The sequence below is a fragment of the Pneumocystis carinii genome, assembly GCF_001477545.1.
Source record: "Pneumocystis carinii B80 chromosome Unknown supercont1.15, whole genome shotgun sequence".
Taxonomy (NCBI): Eukaryota; Fungi; Ascomycota; class Pneumocystomycetes; order Pneumocystales; family Pneumocystaceae; genus Pneumocystis; species Pneumocystis carinii.
The window spans coordinates 101,964-128,047 of NW_017264727.1; the positions used below are offsets into that span (position 1 = coordinate 101,964).

Sequence of the window (26,084 nt, forward strand, 5' to 3'; positions counted from 1 at the left end):
CCAATTTATGTCTTTTAGATTCATTACATATTTATTATACTTTGCTCATTTTAATTTTTAGAACTATAAATATTTTTTTTGATTTAGTTGGTCTTGAGTTTCTATTTTGTTAATATTAGTTTTTATAAATGTCTTTTTATAAATATATTTGATATTTTATATTTAAAAAATAATGAATCGTACTATTTTAAATATAAAAATAAATGCAATTTTCCAATTAAACATTATTTATTAAATGTTATGTAGCTTTTTTCGAAAAATGTAGGTCTTTTAAAGGCTAAATATGAGCTCTATTGTTTCAGTATTATATTAATGGTAGAAATTTATGGAATCATCAGTAATTATAAATTAATTTTTCTATAATTGATCTAAATTATATAGTAAATAAATAGACTCAATGCTTTTTTACTTCTAAAACATTATGTTAGGTAATTAAAGATAAATGTTTTCTTAATGAAATCAATTTAAAAAAGCTAGTATATATTGTTTTTTCATTTAGCTAATTTATATTTTAATTGTTCAAAGTTCAAATAAATCATAAAAATTAGTTTAGCTAGATCTAAAAATTATAAACATGTGTTAAAAATTATTTTTTTACAAATTATTTTTATATTTTTATATTTTTTTATAAGCGACCTTTTATTTTAGGATTTTAAAATACTAATTATTTTTAAAAGGGTTGATAAATTATGGAGAATAAAAATATAGATGATAATTTTATTGAGAAAAAATGTAATTTTAGGGAAATGGATTCAGTTAAAGATTATATACTGAATTGGTAAGTCAATGTTTTTATTAAATTTTTTCGTTTATTTTTTTAGTGTAAAAATAGCAGAGGTTGCTATTGCTAAAAACTGTTTGCAAGAACTGGAGCATATTATTTTTGATGTCTTTGACTCTTTTATTGTTAAGCATGATATATCTGAAAAAATTGTTTCTGCTATATTACTTGATATAAAAAAACTCAATATTTCATTTAATATTGAAGACATTTGTCTTGACAATATATGGCTATTTCAAAATGATGGGCATTGTAGTGATATTTCTCCTGACAATATATTGAGTAGTTTAACTGTATTATTAAAGGAGCTTTTGGTAAATTCATTATGCATAGCTTCTTAATATTATTAACCATTAGGCTGTTGGCTTGGTATCTATGGAAATTGCTAGGGAAAGATTAGAGTCAAATCTACTTGTTTTAGTTTCTGCTATTTTAAGTCATGCAAATTTTACTAAAAAAGTTATTCGAATTAATACATCTCTTCTTTATAAACAAACTAAATTTAATCTTATTCGAGAAGAAAATGAAGGATATTCAAAGCTTATAGTTGAAATCAATTCTTTCCTGGAATCGGATATTTTGAATAAAGATAAGGATATGATTAGTTTGGGGATAAAACAAATTTTTGATAATATTATATCTTTAATTGGGTTTTTTGATTTAGATTCTAATAAAGTTCTTGATATTTTATTAACTATTGCATCTCAGAATCTTGTTCATCATTGGAAGATATTTATTGAGTTGTTTTCTATTAGTTCTTGGTGGGGTTTTGCAAAATCATATTTTAATCTAAAAGATATAACTTCTTTTGAGAAACGAAAAAAACTTGATGATATTTTAGAAAAAGGCTTTCAAACTCTGTTTGATGATATACATTGTTGTTCTGGGAGTAAAGTGGCATCTCAACTTTTAGGCTTTAAATTAAAAAATTATAATTCTGAAAACATACAAGAAAATCCAGAATCTCTCTTCATGTTAATAGCACTCCTAGTTAAATATGAGTTAGTAAATATTGGTGATATTTTGCCTTATGTATTTATAATTCTATATTTTTATTAATTAGCTGATTTGAAATAGCTTTCTCCTGATGATAATGTAATTCGAATGGAATGGAAAAGTTTTAATAATAATTTGGAAGAGAAGGCATATAGAGTACGTGGAAATGCTTTAAGTGTAGGTTTCATTTTTTCTTTCGATTTTTTTTTGATAAGGATAGATGGCTGGAGCTTTAACAGATGACAGTATTTTAAAAGATAAAATAGATAAAGAAAATAGTTCTAAGATGGAATCTTCTGATTTATATGTAACATGAGCTAGTATAAATTATGCAAATCTAATATTTTTAGTCTTCAGGTTCTCATAATTTTTATAATCAAAAAGTGCTTTTTTTAAAAGCATTACTTTCTGTTGGAGCGTTACCTCAAGCTATTTATATGTTTTCAGAGTTTCCTTTTTTGTCTGGACCATATCCGGAATTGGCAGATCTTCTTCATAAGATTGTTCATTATATGATTAGTGATATATATAATAAAATATCACCTTTGTCTGGATTATCTAAAAATTTACGTCAAAGTCTTTCTCAAGAAAAAAAGAGGTCCTTGGATATACGATTTCGAGATTCTTTGGTATTTACACAGCTTCCTCGTGTCAAATTAACTTTAGATCCTCTTCCTGCTCACATTACAAATGATTTATTGAAAAAATTTTTTTATGATGATGATGCAATGAATTTTATTCCTGTTTGTGAAACCTATGATGATTTTCATAAAATGGTTATTCCACTTCTTCGTTTTTCTGGTTTAAGAATTTATCGTGATATTAAACTGTTATGTAAGATTTGTAGAATAGGTAGAGCCCAAATTAAAGAGGTTTGTAGTAATATATTTTATAAGTTATTAACATTTTAAAGGAATGTTCATCTCAGGAAGTTAAAGAAATATGGAAGTATGTTCTGAGGGGATTTTTGTTACCTGCATTATCAATGATTCAAGTAAATCCAGGGGTAGTTAATGAAATTTATGATCTTATCAGGTTTTATTCGTATTCTGAGAGATATGCATTTTATGGAGAATGGAATAATGTTATTTATAAAATATATCCTGAATTGAAAGTTAAAGTCGTTGAAGTTGAAAAAGAAACAAAAGGAATTTTACGACGTATTTCAAAAACAAATGTTAGGCAATTTGGAAGAGTTTTAGCAAAAGTTTCTCATTCAAATCCTTGTATTGTATTTTCTGTTGCTTTAAATCAAATAGAATCTTATGATAATCTTGTTGATGTTGTTGTTGATGCTGCTCGTTATATTACTATTTTTGGATATGATGTTTTAACGTTTATTTTATTGATATCTTTATCAAATGAGAATAAAAAAAGATTGAAAGATGATGGTACCAGTATAGCACACTGGCTTCAAGGTAATTTTTAAAATAATGTAATATAAGCTGATTATGATTCTAAGGTTTGGCATCGTTTTGTGGAAGATTGTTTAAAAGATATTCAAATATGGATCCTATTACAGTTATTTTTTATATTGTTAATCAACTTAAAATATCGAATACTTTTGATTTGATAGTTTTGAAAGAATTAATTGCTCAAATGGGTGGTATTTTGCCTCCAACAAACTTGTCTGAATCTCAGATTCAAAGTCTTGCTGGGGGTGAATATTTAAAACAAATAGCGATGTCCCTCATTTATGATTCAAAAATAATTTCTTCTAAAAGTTCTTTAAGATTACTTAAAGCTTTAGTGGAATCTAATTTGGCCGGTCCTCTTTTAATTCTTATTGCACAACAGAGACTTGTTTGTATTTATAGATTAAAAGATAGCAATGCGCCTTTGAAACTTTTAGCAAATCTCTTGGATGAGGTGAGATATAAATTATTTGTATATTATTTTTTCTAAATTTTCTAGTGCCAGAATGTTTTAGTACAGTATGTTGAATTTCTAACAACTAATTTAGATTTTTCTAATTTTTCAAAATTGGTTCCTACTATTCCTGATATGTGTTTAAAGTATGGGATAGAACCTGTTGTTGCATTTTATATAGCTAGGACGAAAATAAATGAAGAAATAAAGGTCTTTTTATATAATAGCATTATAATCATTAACTATTTATAGAGATATTATGCTAATGAAGATTTCAAAAAAAATAAAGAAAAACTTATTGAAGAGAAAGAAAATTATGAAAAGGTTATATTGAGTTGATTTATTTATACTTTTATTGAACATATTAGAAAAATTATGCCAATATAGATAATTCTACTGATCCAACTTCTGATCAAATTGTTGCAAATAATGATATTGATATTTCAAATATTTCAGAAGATTTGGAAGAAGGCGAAGAAATTGAGGATAATACTAAAATTTTGTTGCAAAGAAGACATAATGAAAATTTGAATATTAGTAATAAATCATTATCAAATTCTGTATTGGTCTCTCTTGTGGAATCAATTACTGAAATTCTTCCGAAGACAACATGGTGTTATATAAGGTTATTTTTTTGGAGTTGTATTTTTTGATTAAAATATAGAAGTCCGTGGTTTTATGTTACATTTTGGCAGCTACAACTTTATGATATTTATGTACCCATAAATCAATATGAAATAGAAATGAACAAAATGAAAACAGTTATACATAATATTGATCAAGATCGTTCTGATGTTAATGTTGTAATATTTTTTTTTTGTAATTGGAAAAAAGTACTGATATATTTTAAAGGGTTCTTTAAAAAAAAAGAGAGAGAAGGATTTGATTGTTCAAAAAATAGAAAAATGCCAGGCAGAGCTTAGTTCCCAAATGTCTTCTTATGAAAACACGCGGAAAAGGATATTTTTAGAGAAAGATATATGGTTTCCTTTAGCTCCTGTATCGATAGAATCAAATGGTCCAGGATCTGTGGGGCCTCATAGAAGGATAGAAGTTTCTAATCATTTGATACAATATTGTTTCTTACCTAGGTGTCTCTTTAGTCCTAATGATTCTATTTATTGCGCGAAATTTATACGTTTAATACATTCTTTTGGAACTCCTAATTTTTCTACTCTTACCTTGTATGACAGGGTAAATCATTTAGTTATTTAAATTATTTTTAAATTATGTTGATAGCTTTTTGGTGACTATTTACCTTCATTGCTATTTATTTGCACTCAACAAGAAGCCGAAAATTTTGGCAGGTTCTTAGAAGAAATATTAACTGATTTGTCTATTTGGTATAAAGATGAAGTAGTTTATAATAAAGAAGCAAAAGGTATAAAGAATTTGCCTGGATTTCAAAAACGCTGGTCTTTTAGTTCGCGCGACAAGCCTCAAGAACATATTAATGATGAAGATATGCTTCAATATGAAGAATTTAAACGTTTAATGTATAAATGGCACAGGAAATTAAATCAGGTTTTTTATATGATTTTGTAATTCGTATCTAAAATTTTAGGTATTTAAAATATGTTTGGATTCACAAGAATACATGCACGTTCGTAATGCTATTATAGTTCTAGAAAAAATATCTGAATGTTTTCCTGTTGTAGCATGGATGGGACGAGCACTTAAAGATAAAGTTTCTCTTATTATAGAACAAGAAAAAAGGGAAGATTTAAAAGTTCGGGTTCTTGGATATCGTGCAAAACTAATAAAAGGGGAGTCTAAATGGGTGTCAATAAATCAATTTCAGAAAGTAATATTGATTATATATATATATATATATATGTATTTTTGATTTTTTTTAGATAGATAATTTTTCAGGACAAAATAATTTATTTAATGATACATGGACTCAAGGATCTGCTTCCTCTATATCATTAACCATTCCTTCTGAAAATAATTATTTAATAAGCTCTGGTTCTTTCACTAGATATAATCAGAACTCTAAAAAGTGTGTAGATAATAATTTTAAGGATTTTGATTCTAAAAGTTCTGTTTCATTTGACAAATCTTTTGATAAGTATATTTGTGATTACAATTAATATAATTATTAATATTTTTTAGATCTAAACAATATAATCGATCATATGAGGATCAGGATTTAATAATGAATGTTAAAAATAATAATGAAATCAAAGATGACTTTGTTATTAATGCTTCTGTAAACAAGATCCGAATAGAAAGTACTATAGAGTCGGATTGCGTAAATAATGGTAGTTCGAAAAGAGATGATCTTGATACTAAAATTCCAAATATATCTCAACTCAATAGAGATGAACAAATAAATAGAAATATATCTATAGATAAGTCTGAAAATGTTGAGGTACATCAAATTGATGATAAAATGTTTTTTAAAAAAACATACTTGAAATATTGCTGATTTTTTTGAGGTTACTTAATTATAACGTATCGACACAGTCGAAATCTTTGAATTCTAATTTGAAAATACATGAAATATTGAATAATGATGATTCTAATTTTAATTCTGATTTAACTTTATGCAATATACAAGATTCATCCGTTAAAAATACTTTTGATATGAAAAAAATAAGAGCAATGGATCCTATTGAATGGTTACATTCCGATGATAAAGTTTCAGAGTATAAAGACACACGAAATAATCCTACTCAGGATTTACAAAAGCATTGTGTTTTAGAAAAAGATTTATCTTCGATTACAGAAACTTCTTTTAAAAATTTTGAGAAAACAGATATAGAAGAAAAGCTTTCTATATCTTCAGAAAATCTAATTCAAAGAAAAATTGTTAGTGATACTGAATCAATGAATTCATCTATGGCTAGAACAGAACATATAACAAGAAGTTATAGAAAAGTTCCTACTGAATCTGTTGATTCAGCAATTTACCAAAACAAGATAAAAGCGCCGCAAGATAAAATCGATTCTTTGAATGTTCATTCAAGACGTAGACAAGTAATGATTACCAGTGAATTAAAAGAGTAATTTTAAAATTGTATTTATGATATTTCTGATTATTATCATAGACATACTCAATCTAATAACTCTTCGTTGTTCTCTAAATTTAAGGATATACCTAAGGGTCCTTCTTTAAATAGAGATAAATTTTCTGATAGTAGAACGTTTTCTTCTAGAGAGATTTTGCATGACGAAACTTCTGATCCTTTTAATCGAAAAACATCTCTTATAAAAACCTCTGAAATAGGAAAGTCTCGCGATGTTTCTGAACAATGGAAAAGTCACGATTATGAACCCTCCTCTATGAGACGTTCTAGAATGCGTTTTGATATGGAAAAACCTTTTGTAAAGCGTAATACTGATGAATCTTTCCGAACATATTCTTCAGGATTGGAATCAGATTCTAGACGCGAGTCTTTTTTAAAGGAATCATTAAAAGAGACAAATTTGAAATCTAATAGAGAAGATAGGAGAGCAGTTACTCTAATTAATAAAGATACATATAATAGGGAAAAAGATTATGTACATGAAGTTGGAAATTCTGGGCATAATCGTGAAAAGATAAGAGATAATGATAATTTTAATGAGAGGAATAGATTTTTTACTAATAAAGATGTTAATTTTATGGAACGAAATATAGGAAAGGCACGGCCTTTGAGAGAAAGTAAAGATAGTTTTGAATATAGAGAACATGCACGAGAATCTGCAATGTTTCGTAAACATTCAAGAGTTTCTTCTATTCGCCAGTTAGGGAATAGAGAACCAAATGATACATTTAAACGTAGAAGAACAGAATCCTGAAATTATGATATAAATATTTTCTGATAATTTTAATTCTAAATAATAATATTTTTTGAACTAATAAATTTTTGTTTTTCTTGGTTTTTTCTTTTATGTTTATTAAAAAAATAGTTTTTTTGATTTATTTAGATTTATATATATATATATTATGATAACAACTTGATCTACAACATATTTTTGAATTTTTTTCTTTTTGGATTTGTGATTGTAAAATATTATATTTCGGAAATCTACTATTGGATTGTTTTATTGATTAATATACATGATTGATAATGATTATTGTATATAATTTGTTTTCTGATAAATTTTAGATTTCTGATGTTTTTGATAATTTTGAGATATTTTTTTATTTATTACTTATTAGATTTTTGATTTTAATTATTACTAAATGATGTTGAAATGTTCATAATTATATAAATTATGCTACTATGAATATTAGTTTAAAAGCTTTAAAAATTATAGATTTGAATATTTAAAATAATGAAAATGTTAAAAATTATTACTGTGATAAAATTGTTTTTTATATTATAATATATAGATATCTTGTGTGATAGATCAGCATGATGTTTTTCATAATGAATGTTATAATTTTTGTTTCATATATTTTTTTCAGATATTGAATGATTTTGATGTATTAAGATTTTATGTTGTTTTTCTGGTCTAATTAAAAAAAAAATCTAAATTTCTCGTAATTAAAATTTACTATAAATAGGATTGGTGATGTAAATAACCAATCTTATGATGATTATATTTATATTTTGATATAAACATTAATAATATTCTTAGTAGCAATATGAATTTTAAAAATATAACTATTTAAGAATATATTATAACAATTAAAGTGTGTATTTATTAATTATTGGAGTTTTACTGAAAGTTAACTTAGAATACTAGTACAGAAATATGAAAATAATTACCTCTATTTTCACAGTATACGAAGAGGATGACGACATGTATTTCTATATATTTATGTATTTTCTGTTTAATTTCTAGTTATCATAAACTTGTAAAATAATATTCAATAATTTATATTTACTTTACATGATGACGTATAACAAACTATGTTTTATGACATAAATAATGTAATTGTAATATTATATATATATATTAAGATATTTCGAGAACGAAATATGTTTATTTATAAACATGTTAAATATTTATATATAATAGTCATTGTAAAAATATCTTTAATTGCTAGATTAAATTTTATGTAATATTATGTTTTTTTAAATGAGTGTATAATAAATATATATTTCCCCATTTGTTAAAGTTATGTTTTATGCTTTCTTTTGGTAGAAGATATACTTTTTTGAAGTGTAATATTATACTTGAAAATCTAAAATTGCTATGTTTTTTGATAAAATTTTAGTTTTGTTCTTTAAACATAGTAACAGTAATAATATGTAATATTAAATTGTAAAAGAAATATATAATTTTAACATTTTAATCGTATTATAATTTTAAATGTTTTTAACATGTACCGAAATAAAAATATAAAATGATAAGATTTATATATTATATAATATTTCAAAATAATCCCTAGTAGTAAAAATATTAATGCAAATGGCATGTGATCCAAGTTCTAGCAATGTTAACAGGGCATTTGGTTGGGTTATTCCACCGCTTTTGGTTAGTGTTATGGGCTTTACTACATGGGTTTATATTGTATTAATATGCGGTATTAAAATATTAGCAAATCATTTTTATATTGATTTTTTTTAGTAAATTATTTGGTAAATCGTGGTAGGAGTTTAGGAAGTAATAACTTTTTTTATTCTATTTAAAATGCTTATAATCTAGTTGTTCTTCTTGTTATTTTTTCTTTACTCTTATTTATGGTTACGCTTTCTTTTGCACGTATTATTTTTACATCTCCTGGCTATGTTCCTAGATTTAAAGATTTAAAAATATCATCATCAAATGATATTGAACTAAGAAATCATATAACAGATCAGATGAGAACATTTTGTCTATATGATGCTTATGTCTGCGAAAATGATGGTTTCCCAAGATGGTGTGCTATATGTGAAGTATATAAGCCGGATCGTGCCCATCATTGTAGTGAGGTGCAACGTTGTGTTTTAAAGTTAGATCATTTTTGTCCATGGTGATATAATATTAGTTTTCATTTTGCATTATATTAAAATATGTATAGGGTTGGCGGTGTTATTGGTTTTACACGATATAAGTTTTTCGTTTTGTTTATATTTTATGTTACTCTTATTTGTGTTTTTATTATATGTTCATGCGCGCCTTTGATTAGAGAATATTATATAATGGTATGACTGCAATGATTTCTTTTTTTTTCTAAAATATTTAGAATGGTTATGTTCCTGGGCCATGGATAGGGATTCTTGCATTGTAAATGTGGTTTGATTGCAATATTTTTTTGTTAAAATTTTGTTAGAGCATCTTTTTTTACATTATTTTTGGGTCCTTTTACTAGTATTCATGTTTTTTATATATTTCGAAATTCAACTACTATAGAATCAATTAATTTTTATGCTAGATTTTATCTTCTTAATGTTTTATATGATACTGATAAATCTGGATTTAAAAGAGCGAACGTTACTACAAATCCTGGTGACCATCCATGGGATTTAGGTTGGAAGGAAAATTGGTGTTCTGTTATGGGGAAAAATTGGTGGGATTGGTTTTTTCCCATTAAGAAAAGGTAAAAACATTTTTTATATATTTAGATCATTTTATAATTGAATAGTCCTGGAAATGGTTATCATTTTGATTATAATCCTTATAAACTTGATGAATGGAAAATATTAGCAAAGCAAGCTGGAAATGTCTCTACGCATTTGACTTCAAAAAGCATGACTTCTTCAAATATTCAATCAGATTATTCTAGGACACTTTCACAACCTGGATTTTGGACAGATAGTGGTGCACCTACGTCTTCTGTAGATTCTGTTAAAATGTTAAATGAACAAATTTTATGAATATATATAATTAAACAGTCTCTTTTTTGTTTTGATTCCATAAAAATCTTTGTGCTTTGATGTAGTCTTCTTGGATATGATTTTTATAAATGGAATAAATGTATATATATTTTTTAATTGTTTTTTTTAAAATAGCATGGTTTTATATGTTTATTGTTAGTTATTATAAATGTAAATAATATTAGATAATAGTAATTAGTTACGTTATTAAATATTATAAAAATATATTTATTGTAGTAGATATGCAAAATGCTTAATGGATATTATCTTTTTGATAATTAGGAAATGTTGAATTACTACTATTTTAAAAAATATTTATTCTGAAATATATTAAAAGTATATTTTTTTGATAAATTTAAACATTAATGAACGAATTGAAATATATTATTTAAAATATATGCTAAATAAAAATATGTTGTATATATGATTTAATTAAGTAATATATTTAAATTATATAGATAAATATAATAAAAATTATTGAATATTATAGAAAATTATGTTTAAATAAAATTATATGTTCTATATGATAAAATTATTTATATTTAATTTCTAATAATTATGATTTCTATAATATAAATATAAACTTTTAATAAATTTTATCATTTATAAATATATTTATTATAATTATCATATATTTCATATAAAAAACGTATACGTATAGTGTAAGAAAAATATGTAAACATATTTATTTAATTATATATTATATAACAAAAAATAATATATAATAATATATAATATATACAAATTTATATATTGTTTATAATGATTATTTTACATATAAATATCAATTATTAGAATATTTCATATAACAAACATTATAATATTTAGCTTATCTATAGATAATTTAACTAAAATAAATAGTATATAGTTATACAATTATATATTACTTTTTTTATTACGATTACTTTAGTAATTTCTTATGTATATGTCTATATAAAATTATATATTTTAAATCAGTGAAAAACTATAGGTTCTATGAATTATTACGTAAATTTTAATACCATTGTAGTATTATAGTTTTAATAATTAATTTTCTATAAAAATATTAACAAATTAAAACAAACTAGTTAATGCTAAATTTATATTATTGCATATAGTTATAATATCAATGTCGTTTTTTAGTAAATATTTTCAACTCTATATATTTTAAATATATATTAATTTATTAGATATTAAATTTTGGAATCATTAAAATTTTATACAGTATAAAGCTATAATAATAAATTTAATAAAAATAATATAATAATATTTTAAATTGACAGTTATTCATCAAATTATATATTTTTTATTAAAATAACAATAATTTATATATGCATCATAAAAATATAAATTTAATGCAAAAAAATCCATAATATTTACATGATTTTTTAATAAATATATATAGGTATTAAAAATTAATGAAAACAGCTAATTGTTGGTTTAGCTAACAATATATTATATGTACTAGAGTTTAATTATATTTTAAAACAATATTAATAATTAATAAATATTTTCATCATATCCTTTAAACAATTATTATATTAATATAAAAAAAAATTAATACCATTATATGCAATAATATTAGCAGTAGATTGTGGCATATTATACAATTTTCCTTTAGTCCCTAGATCTAAAAGTTTATTTTTAAGCATATCAGATGTATAAAAAATATTATAAGATGAATTTTTAAAAACTAAAGAATTTAAATAAGCAAGTAATCCACATACATATGGAGCAGCCATAGATGTCCCTGAAAGAGACGTAGTTGCTAAATTATTACCGATCCATGTTGAAATAATATTTTGACCAGGTGCAAAAATATCAACACATTTTCTAAAAAAATTAATTGTATAAAATCTATTATAAAAAAAAATACCCAAAATTTGAAAAATATGCTTTATTATCTAAAATTGTACTAGCACCAACAGTAATAGCGCCTTTAGAAGAAGCAGGTGAATAATTACATGCATCATCATTTTCATTTCCAGCAGCTACAGTAAAATGTAAACCTAAGCTCACTGCAATATCTACAAAGTAATCTAAAATTTTACTTTTTGATCCTCCCAATGACAGATTGGCAACAGAACCTTTAAAATTTGAATTATTTTTAAAAGATTCGGTATTTTTTAAATGCATCTTAACTGACCATTCAATGCCTTTTAAAACATCACTCTATAATCATCAATCATAGAAATAATAATAATATAAATACTAAAAGCCCTGATCCATCTTCCTTTAACACTTTTACAGCAACGAGACTAGCATTTTTTGCCACACCATAAGTAAAACTAGCAGCAATGCCAGCTACATGAGTACCATGTCCATTATCATCAATATTTTCACATTCAGAAGGTATAGTTATTCCCCATTTTGCCCGGCCCCCAAAATCAGCATGTTCTATATTAATTCCCGTATCAATTATATAACTTTAAAAAATAAGCACAATAAACTAGAAAAAAAAACGTACATAGTAACACCCTCACCAGAAGAAGAATCAAAATCGTATTTATTAAAAGTAGAAAAATTAAGCGCGTTTCTATGAGAAAGCCGCGCTAAACCCCATCCAGCATTTTTTTGCAAAGTTAATGCATAAACATTTTGATCTTTCTCAACAAATGCTACCTAAAAATCATTAATACAACAAAAAAATTATATAATTATATAATATCTAAAAATCCAAAACACGTACATCATCATATTTAAGAATATATTTCATGAATTCTTTTAAGAATCTCCCATGATATCCCCTGAGTTTATCTGAAATAATAAACTCATGTTTTAACCAGCCATGTATATTAATATTTTCATTATCAATCCCAAATTTTTCTTTTTTATATCTCTGAAACCATTTTAAATGATCATAAATCCATAAATAATGCCTTTGGACTTTTATATTATCAACTGATTCACGAAATATTACAATATAATCATCATATTCATTTTCATTAAATACTATTATAGGAATGGAAGAAATGCCAGAAATAATACCAATTATAATAAAAATAATGAATCTGACAATGAATATCATTTTTAAAAATCTATAATTAATATTTTATCATAAAAAAATATCGATTATTATATATATATTGATAGCATTTTATTTTTTAAAATTATAATTATATAAAAAGCTGCATCTATATGTAACATTATCTATAGACACATATTAATAATTATATAAATATCTTAATAAACACCTAAATTAAGATTTTTTATGTATTGAATTTTTTCTAGAAAATTAAAAAAATAAATTATATAAAACATATATTTGTTTATATAAAATATATTTGTTTAAACTTAAATTTTTCAGATATATAGATTTTTTTTTTTCAGAAACGTAATAAATGAAATATAAAAATATTTTTTCGTATTTCTATTAATTTCAATTTATATCGTAATTTTATGATACTATAAAGAAAAGTCATTTAATCACAAGCTTTTATATATTAAGAAGTATACATTAAAATTATCTGGAATGATTCAAAATACAAATATTATTAAATAAATATTATAACATTTTAGCAAAAAACATAAATATTTTTAACGATGTTTAATATACTTTTATCTCAACTCTTTCAAATGAACAATGCTATCGATCAAATAATCCTTTTATCTCAAATCCGCCAACTAATTATTAACAATCAAGAATCTATGACATTTTTTCGAAAATCTCAAGGGTTTGAAAAATTATTAAATTTCTTATATATGTTTTTTCATAATAATGAAAATGAAAATACTCAAAAAAATCAACAACATAACGATCATCAGCAATCAATTCAGGTAATATGTTCGGTATTTACTCTTTTATCCACAGCCGTTTCATGGAATTCTTTTAATTCATATCATTTTTTTCATTACTGTGATATTTCATCATTCATTCATGAAACAACATTATTCCAGAATGAACCAGAAACTCTTATAGGAATGTTATTTTCCTTTGCGCTTAACGATGAATCATTTCAATCATCGTTTCGAAGTATTAAAGAACAGTTAAACATAAAAAAATATACGAACAAAAAATTACAAAAACATACATTCAATAAACTCGAAGAATTGATAAAAAAAAAATTTTCAGAAAAAGATATAATTATAAACCCACAAATTCTTCCTCTTATTCTTTCAGTACAAAAAAACTTCAAATTATCCTGGCATCGATTGTCAATTCTTTTAACTTTTAATTCTTTGCTTGGAAATTGCATTTCAAAAATAAACCTTGTAGCATTTACTAACAATGAAATACCATCTATTATAATTAAAAGACTTTTCGATAATGATTCACTAATTTTAGATCCAATGGAAAAGGAAATGTTATTGCAGCTAATTGTTAAGCTATGCCAAAATGGATTACCTACTAAAGATGTTTTTTTTCTGATACAAAAATTTTCAAAGGATTTAACGAAAAACGAAGAACTTACATCGTTTCTTTTACATTTATTTTCACAAAACCAGAGTCCATCTCATATTCAATTCAATTTATCATTACATGGGTATTCATATATTGAATTCTCCTGTCTTCACAAGTCATTTCCACCTTTAAATGGCTATTCTATACTTTTTTGGATTAGATTTGATACGTTCGATGAAACTTTAGATACAGATATACTATTAATTGTCGATAGCCAAAAAAAATACATATGCAAACTCTTTATCGAAAAAAATAGTAAAAATCTATTGTTTCAAACATCATTGAAAAATCGTACTAAATTCACCTTCTATAAATTTGAAGAAGGGCAATGGTATCATATAGCATTAATTCATGAAAAACAAAAAGTTACGACATCATCTAAACTTTCTTTTTCTGTTAATGGACTACACATTGAAAGTACTAAATGTTCATATCCTGTGGTTAACAAAGACAAATCGCCAATTCAACTATTCTTAGGAACACCTCAAGAACTATGTACTAGATATGGACAAAACAAATCACTAACTAAATGGAGTCTTTCAAGTTTTTTAATTATCGAAGATGTGCTTAATGAGGATATAATAGATCTATATTATCATATAGGGCCATATTATGATAAAGATTATCAGAACACTCCAAGAAATTTAATGAAGAACTCTTCAACAATATTAAATATCCCCTTAGGGAAAAAAAATACGAAAAATGAAAAAATTATACATATGGATACACTTAAAAATGAAAATATAACATCTATACTATATAATAAAGTATTGTTTTATATTTGCAATGATTCTATTCTCGATATTAACGCTTCAAGCAAATGGGATGATTCAGAAAAAATAAATGAAAAAATTATGCAAATAGCACCTAAAAAAATAGATAATAATTTAATAATATTAAATAAAGCAGTTACTTTTTCAAATAATTGCATAATCAATAATGAGCGAATAGGATGGTTTATAGGTAATCCTATTAATGTTATAGTTAACAACATTGAAGATTCTATTTTTTATATTGGAGGACCTATTTTAGGACTTAAGTTGATTGAAATTTCAAAAACACCCAATGATCTAATTTGTGCTACTAAACTTACATTTTCTTTTATCAAAAACAATAGAAGGAATTTAGAACATATGGAGAAAAATCACGGATATGAAATTCTTGCAAAAATACTAAAGAATAAAGAAAAAATACATAATATTCATCTCCTCAATTCTATTTTATCATTTTTGGGATACGAAGAATTAGATTCTAAGTATTATTATATTTATTATCAAATTTATATGATTTATTAGTAGGAATTCTATAATTCTAAATCCTTTAGCATATAAATTTCTAATTTTAGACTTTGAAATATGGAAAAAAGCCGATGAAAAAACCATAAAACTGTACATGCAACATTTTTTATCATTAGTTTTAGAAAGTTCATATGCAAAATTTAATATAAAATGCCTTGATAAAATGCGTAAGTTATCAAAGAAAAAAAATTGACTAATTTTATTATAGATATAATAAAAAAATTCATTATTACCTTAAAATTGGATTATATTTCTGAAAATATTTTTCCTTTATTTTTAATTACTTTCAAAACATTAATAGAAATTTATTTTACACCTGAAATAATAAAAATACTTCTTACATATATAATTTATGCTTTATATAAAGGTATAAATATTATTTCATTAGAAAATTCTAAATGATATTTAAGAACCTATGAAAATTAAACATAAAACTACAGAACCCTTAACTTCAGACTTATTTGAAGATAGAGTAGCCCCTAATAACCTCAATGAGAAAGAATTAAATAACAATTCTCCATTATATAAAAAGGCTATTGACGTTCTTGAAATGCTCTCAGATATTTTATGTAATACTCAAAATAGATCATTTATAGAAAAATTTTCGAAAGTGATTACAGATAAGGTATGCAATTATTATTGGTACTAAAATATTAATATTATTAGTGGTTATTATTATTATTGTCAAATAAGGATTCCAGATGTGTTATATGTAGCTTCAAAATACTTTCTCAACTAATGATACTAAAAGGCACAAACTATATATCTAAATTCTTGCCAAAAACTCATTATTTCATTCTTATAAAATTATATTTAAAAAAATGGTGGAATAATATTAATATTTGGAAAATTGCTTTTTGTCTTTTTTTTGGAATTGAGATTTTAAATATTAAAGAAGGAAATACAGACATTAAAAATTTTGATGAATTCTTACGATTCTTATTAAGCAAAAATAAAAATATCACAAAGATATATTGTTTTGAAATATATGATGTAATTCTTGCAATGCTTGAATCAGGAGCACATGACTTAAAATTATTTCGAACATATATCAATTCTACAAAAGATGATATGAATATTTGTCTCTCACCTATAAATGTTAAACGAAAACGTTCAAATTCATTAAGCGCAATTTATAATAAAATAAATAAAAATAATTTTCAACATAATCACATTCACAATTTTAAAAAAACTAAGTATTATGAAGGTTTCGATATACTTCTTCGTGTTATAAGATTTATAAAAAATATGTATTTGTCAATTAGGTGTTTTAAGGAGCATATATTGTCTCCTTACTTCATAGAAAAACTCCTTTACATCATTTGTCCTTTAATATTCACAAAAGATCATATCGGGACAGAAGTTATCCTTAATTCAAGAAATCTATTTCATATTTCAAGCAAAAATCTCATCATTGATACATTGCCTTTCGAAAATGACAATATTCCAACTTTATGGAAATTAGATACTATTAACAATTCTTTTTCAAAATGCTTTATAGAAACTATTTCTGATAAAGAAAATATATCATTGATATATTTAAAATCTACAATAACAAAAAAAAACAGATCATCTACTTTTTTTAAATCAAAATCATTAAAGACATTCGAATTAGATAACAAATATGATATTGTATCAATATACGAAATATTGCTTCAATTAATTGTCACAAATATCATAGATAGTATTATTATCTCATCAAAAAAATATATTTTAAAACTTAACATTCAGGTAATAATATAAATATGCATTTTTGCCTATAGATATTTACAAACAAATAGATACCATCGTGTTTTTTTGGAAATCAAATTTATATTGAATCATATATATTATATACTACTTTAATAAAACTACACAAAATTATTCAAAGTCAATTAGATAAACTTAATGAAATATCAGTGCTTTCTAATATTTATATTTTTTCAAAAGATTGCCTTAATAGTGCTCTTAAAGGTATTACAGCTTTTAACATACATTAATTTTAATTTTTTAGGCCATTTTTTCATGTGTGAGCATCTTCTTGAATTTCTAATATTTATTCTTGAGCATGTTCATAAAATTAGTATCAAAAAACAAGAAAAAATATACGGACAATTTTTTATTAATATTCAACAATGCTTCCACAACGTTTTATTTCTAAAATTATCTACTCTTAGAAACTATAACGAAAAAAAAGAAATTCAAAGCTTTATCGAAAAAATTATGTGTTGCAACTATGTAATATTTTATCCATTAACAAATATTCATAAATTTATTACTTATTTTTGTTATTGGCTTTATATTTTACTTTTCGATAAATCTTATAATTTGCGTATAATGTCAATAAATGCAAGTATAATTATTATTATATATACGTATTCTAATTTCATTTTAATAGATTTGGAAATTAATTATTCAGCAAAAGTTCCATGAAATTTCTTCTATATTTGATCAATCTGTGCTATCAGGTTCTTTCTGCTCAAATATTATAATATTATTACTAATGATATAGATTACAATATTGCTGACACATTTTTAAATATACCTACTCTTGTAAGTACTAATAGCCTTTGAAATATTTTAAAATTTTAGGACCCTAAATACTTTTTATCCTGGGTAAATAAAAATAAATATATATTAAATAATACATTTTTTAAATATTTAAACACTTCATGGAATCATTATTTAGAAAATCAGCTTAAAAATTGGAAAGAAATAATATTATTAAATGAACAAACTAGGAATGACAGGTTGTATATTCAAGAAAACCAGATTATTCAAAATTCTGATATATTTATTAAACATGAATCAATTTTATCTAATTGGCGCAAAAATTTGGTCTCATTACAACACAAAAAAATTGAGAAATATATACAAGACCAAATAGATTTGGATAATTTTCTAAATTCTGTTTGGTCAAAAATAATCATTAACTTAACAGAAGAGCATTGCATTTTTGAAAATAATAAAGAAAAAAAATGGAAGTTAGATTTTACTGAAGGGAGATCAAGAATGAGAAAAAAAATGAAACTTGATAGTTATCAGAGCCCAATAATACAGTCAGAAATTCAACAAGAAATTCCAATAGATTCATATAAAGTAGATAAAATATATGGAAGAAATATTAATGGTATTTAAGTTTTTTAAGGTTTCATATTAATTGAATATAATTTTAAATAGAAGATAATAAAGAAATTTTGAAAATACCTAATAACTTTAAAAATAATACAGATCAAATTAATACTGAAAAACCAATTTCACCTATTATTCAAAGCTTTAATCATAGTAACAAACTTGCAACATGTTTAAATTTTCTAATATTTCAAGATATAGAAAATCTTAATGAAAAAACTAATAATTTATTTAAAGATGACAAAAGCAAAAAAATATTGCGGAATCTAGAATATGGTGATTACATAATAGAAATTCATAATATCTCTAGAATAAATGGTCTAGATGCATATGGTAATTATAATAACTATTTTTCATTTTATTAATTTTTATAATAGAAGGAATATTATTTTTAGGGAAAAATAATTTATATTTAATGGATAATTATTTTCAAAAATCTAATGGGGAAATTACTACTATATGGGATCCAACAGTGGAAAATGTAAATAAATAAACATGCATATTAAATATATTTATTAGTCACTAGGAACGAGACATGTATATTCAGTTACTTTCAGGAAAAGATATATCTAAAAAAAAAACTGCTCCTTTTCAAAATGAACATAAAACAAGAAAATGGTAAAATATCTCTAAAACATTTATATCCTATAATATAAATATCTTAGGCCTTTTGACCAAATAGTATCTATTTATCGAAGGAAATTTTTGTTTAGGTGGGCTTAATTTACCTTATTTTTTTATTAATTTTTACAGAGACGTTGGCCTTGAACTGTTTTTTAATAATGGTCAAAGTTATTTAATTATATTATCTATTAAAGAAAGAGAACATGTATATAATAAACTACTCTCTAAGCTAAGTCAAATTGATTATTCTTTTTCCAAAGATTTTCTTATAAATAGCGAATTTACAGATACTATTAAATCGCAAACGTCTATTACAAAATTTTGTTCTCGTATAATAAATATGTTTAATTCTATTCATCCTTCTTTAAAAAAATGGAAGGAAGGGAAAATATCAAATTTTCATTACCTTATGATAATTAATACATTAACAGGAAGAACATACAATGGTATTTTTTTTGCATAATTGTTAATTAATAGAACATATATTTAGATCTTACACAATATCCTATTTTTCCATGGGTTTTAACTGATTATAGCAGTGAAGAGGTATAAAAATTCTTTATAAAATATAACTATTCATAAAATATAGCTTGATCTTACTAATCCAAAATCATTTCGTGATTTTTCAAAACCTATGGGGGCTCAAAATCCCTTAAGAAGATGTAAGAAAAACTAAAAGAGTGATTTATTACAAAATTAATACCATATAGGTGAATTTGAAAAACGATTTAAATCATTCCAAGAAATACAAGATAGTTCTCAACCTCCTTTTCATTATGGAACTCATTATTCTTCCGCTATGATAGTATGCTCTTATTTAATTAGATTGAAGCCTTTTGTTGATTCCTATCTCTTATTACAAGGTAGGTTATCCTTAAATTAATACATCTAAACCAAATTATAATAAGGAGGGTCTTTTGATCATGCTGATAGACTGTTTTATTCAATTGAAAAAGCATGGTTATCTTCCTCTCAGGAAAATATGGCAGATGTACGTGAATTAATTCCAGAATTTTTTTATCTTCCAGAATTTTTAGTTAATTCAAATAACTATAAATTTGGAAAAAAACAAGGAAGCAATGAAATAATTGATTCAGTAATTTTACCTCCATGGGCAAAAGGTGATCCAAAGCTTTTTATAAAGAAACATAGAGAAGTCAATTATTTCTAATGAAGACCTTTTCTAAATATTCATAGGCCTTGGAATGTGATTATGTTAGTGAACATCTTAATGAATGGATTGATTTGATCTTTGGAGTCAAACAACAAGGAGAATTAGCTGTAAAAGCTACAAATATATTTCATCATCTTTCATATCAAGGTTCTATAGGTTAGTTGTATTTATTAATTCGTATGAAATTTAACTTTTAGACATTGATAAAATTGAAGATCCTATAGAAAAAATAGCTACTATAGGTAGAAATATAAAAAATTGTTTCTTTTATTCTAATGCAATAATCTAGGCATAATATATAATTTTGGTCAAACACCTAACCAAATTTTTCAGCAACCACATCCTAAAAGAACTTGTAATACAAAAAAGTATATTACAGCAACAAAAATACCATATCTTGGAAAATATGAAAAAAGTATTAGTTCTTTAATTCAAGCTATAATGCATTTTCAAGGTAATATGGACTTACGCATAATAATCAACTAAACATTATATAAGAAAGCGATTTTTCTATAAAAACGATTATATATTTAGAAAATCTAGATAAAATTATTGGATGTTCTTCAAACTGTATTTATATGCTTCCTAACATTAATATTTATCTCCAATGGGATATAATTGGAAGTGATATAGAATTTTATAATAGAGAAAATAAAAAGGTTAGTAAAATTTCATAGAAATATTTAACGTTATAATATAATTATATTAGATTTTTAAATCATTTCATAAACTTCATCTTAAAAAAATAACATGTGCATGTTTTATAGAACCATATACATTAATAACTGGAAGTAATGATTGCATTATTTATATATGGTCTATTATGCAGGGAAAAACAATAAATTTAAAATTAAAAAATTACCTAAGAGGTCATTTTAAACCTATTATATCTCTTGATTCATCAAAATCATTTAGTATTATTGTCTCTGGATCAGAGGTTTTAAATATCATATCTATTATCAATTATTGAAAATAATAGGATGGTTTAGTAATAGAATGGGATTTAAATAGAGCATGCTATGTTCGTACATTAGAAAAAAGTAGTAGTCCTATACAGGTATTTTAAACAACAAATGTCTGATGTTTTTAAGCTATATTTAGTGTATTTCAATAAATGATACAAATGGAGATATTGCAGCATGTTCAGAAATGATAATTTCTATTTGGACTATAAATGGCGATTTATTATTACGCCAAAATATTGGGTTTAATCAAAATGATATAATATTTAGCTGTAAATTTTATGAGGGAATTAATTATGAGTGGTTAGAGTGTGATTTAATATTTACTGGGCATAATTTTGGAATCGTGCAAGTATTAGATAATACTTTTTAAATATAAATCTTATTCTATATAGATATGGAATATTTCATGGAAAACTGAAAATGGAAAATTAATCAGGGAGCTTGTAAACATTAAAACTTTGCAACATTATGACTATATAAAAAACTCTTTATTAGCATCTAAAATAACTGCATTATATCCTTCTGGAAAAACACGTTCATTATTTACTGGGGATAGCCTTGGAAATGTTTATATATGGAATCTCCCTGATACTGTACATAAATTCCACTATTTATCAGGCGAGGAATATAATAATTGTTTTATATGCAAAACAACATTTGCAATTATAGGTAATTATATTTTTTTCTAGCTTTACCTAACAATTTCAAGATAGGAAATATAATTGTCATCCTTGTGGTGCATTATTGTGTTCTAATTGTATTCATCAACATTCAAAAATAGGAAGTACAAAATTGTGTATTAATTGTATTTCATCTCTAGTTTTTACATAATTTTTTTAAAATTGCAAAAATACTTAAGGATAAATCAGCAATTTAACTGTATTAAAATATAATTATTTAAATATTATTACATAAAAAACTATTTACCATTATTGCTAAATAATTAGATTTTTCAAATGTTAATTTAAACTATTATATATTTTTTAAAATTAACAATAAAATGTTAAATAAAATCCATATTAACTATTTAATTTTTCTCTAAAACTTCATAAAATTAAAAACTTTTTAAATAATACATATATAATATAATTTAGTTAAAAACATATAATATTATCTTAACAAAATTTACTTACAAAAAAAATGGAAAGCATAATTATTATAAAAGCTTACTAATTGCTTAAACTATGTATTTATTTATGAATATCTATAAAAAATTATATACTTAAACTAATCAATTTAAATTATTAAATAATTATAAATGAATAATCTCTAGTTTTCAAAGCAATATTATAAAATAAATTTAAAGCTCATTATAAATATAGAATTATACTTAAAAATTATTTATAATAATAAAATTTAATGCTATTATAAAACTATTCTTTAAAGTTATAAAAAAAATTCATTTAATATCTAATTATATTTTTTATGGATTTTTTTCAAATATTTTCATTATTTTAAATTTTCAATAAATATTAATAAATTCTAAACTATCTAGACACATCTTTAAACATTTTTTTACCCTGATAAAAATATTTCAATTTTATTTTTTATTTTTAAACAACAATTTTAAGTTTTAAAAAATCTGAGAAACATTTTTAACGAAACAAATATGTGTTTCGTAAAAAATAACTTTAAATTTCAATTTAACATTTAAAATCATAAAAAAAACGTATGGTTAAAAAATTTTATCCTAATGATTACAAAAAAATCTCAAATTCAAAATACTAAATTTCCAATACATAGATATATATATTTATCAGCCAAATAGCATTAAAAATCAAATTCATATGATAAATATAGAGATTGATAGTGAAGACGACAAAGTAGATGATAAAGATACGCAGTCATCAATAAATGGCAATGGTAAAAACCATTATTTGAATGTTTATTTTTTTTGACAACACAAGGTTCTGAATTCCGTCAAAATTTGGAACTAAATTACGATGATGAAATAGATAGATTTTCCGAGAATCTAATATCATCAGAATCTGACTTCAAATGCACATCAAATAAATCTCTTTCTACTAAGAAAAATCAAAATAGTAGTGATAATTCCCATGCTATTCAAGCAAACTCTTATGATATCATTCCAACATTCACAGCACCACATTCTACTAGCATAAATATAATGGCCGCAACTTCATGTATGAGATGGATATTTACTGGAGGAAATGATGGATATATCAGAAAATTTGACTTTTTTTCTAGTATGAACGGAAAAATACCTCTTACTGTTGCTCAAAGACATCCTTTTGTAGATTCAGTAGTAAATGTGATTCATAAAAATGTAATATTTTTATTTTAATATTTTCAGGCAGGTGTTTTATTATCTTACTGGGAAAATAATGACTCTCAAAGTTTCTTTTTTTATTCTCCTATACATTTCTTATATGTCTTAGATTCACCAAGATCTATATCAACAAATTCATATCATAAACTATCACCAGTATATTGTTTAGCAGTTAATAAACAGGCTTTATGGATGCTTTCTGGAATTGATGTGAATGACGTTATTTTTAATCTATATTAATCTTCAATAGACAGGTGTCATTAATTTACAAAGCGTAAGACATGATGAAGGAAGAATTCTAGCAACTATGAAAAAACATATATCTCCTGTTTCTGTTCTAGAACTTTCGTCTTGTGAAACAAAAGTTTTAAGTGGAGGATGGGATAAAAATGTATATGTATATTTTATAAAACTGTTATAAATAATCTTAATAAAATAGGAATGGGATCTTAATACAGGCACAGTTTCTCGATCTTATGATAATCATACAGGTCAAATATCTACTATTGCATACAGACCAATATTTCCAATTACAATTACATCAACATCAAATTGCATAAAAAATGAACCCAAAATTAACATGAAATCAGAATTAAATGAAACAAACGATTTGTTAGAAGGCTTTTTTGACTCAATATTTGATAATGAAAGAATGGAAGAGAAAAATATATCTAATTTAAACAATGAATCGATTCAAAATAAGAATGAATTTATTGTTTCTGGAATTGATGGAAGTATAACTATATGGGATGTACGACAATTAAAACATATTGCCAAGTTAGGAATACCTAATGGCACTCCACCATGGTGTATGAATGTAAATATAAATATATATATTATTGATATAATAACTTTACGTTTAGGCATGCTGGTCAGTTGATGGAAAATATATATATGCTGGAAGAAGAAATGGAACAGGTATTATTATTCTTTATTTATAAATAACAGTTCAATTGTTTAGTGGATGAATTTTCAATATACTCTGCTCTAGATAAACCATTACGCTCTATTAAACTTCCTTTAAATTCTGGCCCTGTATCTGCAGTTCATTCAATGCCTAATGGGAAACATCTTATTTGGTATACATTTCTTAATAATATTGACTAGTATTTTATATTTTTCCAGTGCATCTTATGACAATATTAGAATGTACGATTTAAACGGATCATCTAAAATACCTTTTTTAATAATACCAGGCCATTATGGTGGTGTTATATCATCAATTTGTATTATTATAATATATATATGAATTTCTCTAACAACAATAGATATTGATAATACATGCAAATATATGCTTACATCAAGTGGAAATCGTGGTTGGGATGGTAATTATACAGAAACCCTCTTAGGATATGAAATAGAGTACTTGTAATGGACGTTTAATATATATAAAATTATTATAAAATACTAAATATTTATTTAATATCATTGAATCAAATTTATATTTAAAATTTATACACGTTGGATTGAAAACTATTTCTTACTATTAAATGATTTTAAATTATCAAAATATCTTTTTATAAAGATCCTAGTTTTAACAATAATTCAATAAAATATTAAATATTTAAGATAAAACACCAAAAATATTTCAATACTATATTCTAAATATCTTTTTAAAAAAATTCATTAAAATATTTTCTATATATATAAAAATTAAAACTTCAAATCAACAGTATTTAATGGAACTTTAATATTGATAGAATACTTTTGAAAATAAGAAGATTATATACTATTTTTATATACTTTAGAATTTAATATTGACAAATTATTAATTTTATCCATCATATATTTTGATTTTTATTTATAATAAATTTCATATAGTTTAAAAAAAATAATTATATATCATTAATCATTGAAA

At 23.7% G+C, this 26,084-nt stretch overlaps 6 protein-coding genes across 6 annotated transcripts; 5 read left to right on the plus strand and 1 right to left on the minus strand.

Moving 5' to 3' along the window:
• Positions 1 to 689: 689 nt before the first annotated feature.
• Positions 690 to 7,432, plus strand: T552_03155 (hypothetical protein; the record flags this gene model as incomplete). Its single annotated transcript, XM_018371669.1, has 19 exons — positions 690 to 778; positions 822 to 1,095; positions 1,139 to 1,813; positions 1,859 to 1,954; positions 1,998 to 2,084; positions 2,128 to 2,649; positions 2,691 to 3,195; positions 3,240 to 3,646; positions 3,692 to 3,856; positions 3,899 to 3,970; positions 4,015 to 4,271; positions 4,314 to 4,449; positions 4,499 to 4,840; positions 4,886 to 5,170; positions 5,211 to 5,450; positions 5,503 to 5,717; positions 5,762 to 6,043; positions 6,088 to 6,654; positions 6,700 to 7,432. The coding sequence occupies 19 exons, from the start codon at positions 690 to 692 to the stop codon at positions 7,430 to 7,432; spliced, it is 5,949 nt and encodes a 1,982-aa protein (XP_018224461.1).
• A 1,511-nt stretch (positions 7,433 to 8,943) lies between these two features.
• T552_03156 (hypothetical protein) lies at positions 8,944 to 10,424 on the plus strand. The gene is made up of 7 exons (XM_018371670.1): positions 8,944 to 9,110; positions 9,155 to 9,190; positions 9,233 to 9,539; positions 9,588 to 9,711; positions 9,753 to 9,793; positions 9,840 to 10,106; positions 10,152 to 10,424. Exons 1-7 carry the CDS (start codon positions 8,990 to 8,992, stop codon positions 10,381 to 10,383), a joined length of 1,128 nt encoding a protein of 375 aa, XP_018224462.1. The 5' UTR covers positions 8,944 to 8,989; the 3' UTR covers positions 10,384 to 10,424.
• A 356-nt stretch (positions 10,425 to 10,780) lies between these two features.
• Positions 10,781 to 11,680, plus strand: T552_04200 (hypothetical protein; the record flags this gene model as incomplete). The annotated part of the gene is given in 8 exon segments (XM_018372251.1): positions 10,781 to 10,800; positions 10,874 to 10,881; positions 11,223 to 11,243; positions 11,252 to 11,339; positions 11,354 to 11,370; positions 11,451 to 11,479; positions 11,553 to 11,586; positions 11,646 to 11,680. Coding segments are annotated over 8 exon segments (252 nt in total).
• A 157-nt stretch (positions 11,681 to 11,837) lies between these two features.
• Positions 11,838 to 13,436, minus strand: T552_03157 (hypothetical protein). Its single transcript, XM_018371671.1, has 6 exons — positions 13,052 to 13,436; positions 12,830 to 12,984; positions 12,575 to 12,788; positions 12,239 to 12,534; positions 11,927 to 12,195; positions 11,838 to 11,885 (listed from the first exon to the last, which is right to left on the minus strand). The coding sequence occupies exons 1-6, from the start codon at positions 13,388 to 13,390 to the stop codon at positions 11,863 to 11,865; spliced, it is 1,296 nt and encodes a 431-aa protein (XP_018224464.1). The 5' UTR covers positions 13,391 to 13,436; the 3' UTR covers positions 11,838 to 11,862.
• A 423-nt stretch (positions 13,437 to 13,859) lies between these two features.
• T552_03158 (hypothetical protein) lies at positions 13,860 to 22,813 on the plus strand. The gene is made up of 29 exons (XM_018371672.1): positions 13,860 to 16,019; positions 16,063 to 16,229; positions 16,271 to 16,429; positions 16,473 to 16,687; positions 16,729 to 17,793; positions 17,844 to 18,015; positions 18,056 to 18,390; positions 18,440 to 18,509; positions 18,554 to 18,594; positions 18,634 to 19,171; positions 19,222 to 19,326; positions 19,369 to 19,506; positions 19,551 to 19,654; positions 19,700 to 19,791; positions 19,839 to 19,886; positions 19,927 to 20,243; positions 20,288 to 20,343; positions 20,387 to 20,459; positions 20,508 to 20,660; positions 20,706 to 20,953; positions 20,995 to 21,127; positions 21,169 to 21,213; positions 21,261 to 21,425; positions 21,470 to 21,630; positions 21,681 to 21,908; positions 21,951 to 22,028; positions 22,073 to 22,285; positions 22,329 to 22,605; positions 22,646 to 22,813. The coding sequence occupies exons 1-29, from the start codon at positions 13,906 to 13,908 to the stop codon at positions 22,765 to 22,767; spliced, it is 7,632 nt and encodes a 2,543-aa protein (XP_018224465.1). The 5' UTR covers positions 13,860 to 13,905; the 3' UTR covers positions 22,768 to 22,813.
• Positions 22,814 to 23,677: 864 nt separating this feature from the next.
• On the plus strand, positions 23,678 to 25,644 carry T552_03159 (hypothetical protein). Its single transcript, XM_018371673.1, has 10 exons — positions 23,678 to 23,799; positions 23,844 to 24,208; positions 24,251 to 24,293; positions 24,336 to 24,436; positions 24,477 to 24,623; positions 24,666 to 25,043; positions 25,090 to 25,144; positions 25,188 to 25,305; positions 25,352 to 25,452; positions 25,495 to 25,644. Exons 1-10 carry the CDS (start codon positions 23,724 to 23,726, stop codon positions 25,596 to 25,598), a joined length of 1,488 nt encoding a protein of 495 aa, XP_018224466.1. The 5' UTR covers positions 23,678 to 23,723; the 3' UTR covers positions 25,599 to 25,644.
• Positions 25,645 to 26,084: the final 440 nt, after the last annotated feature.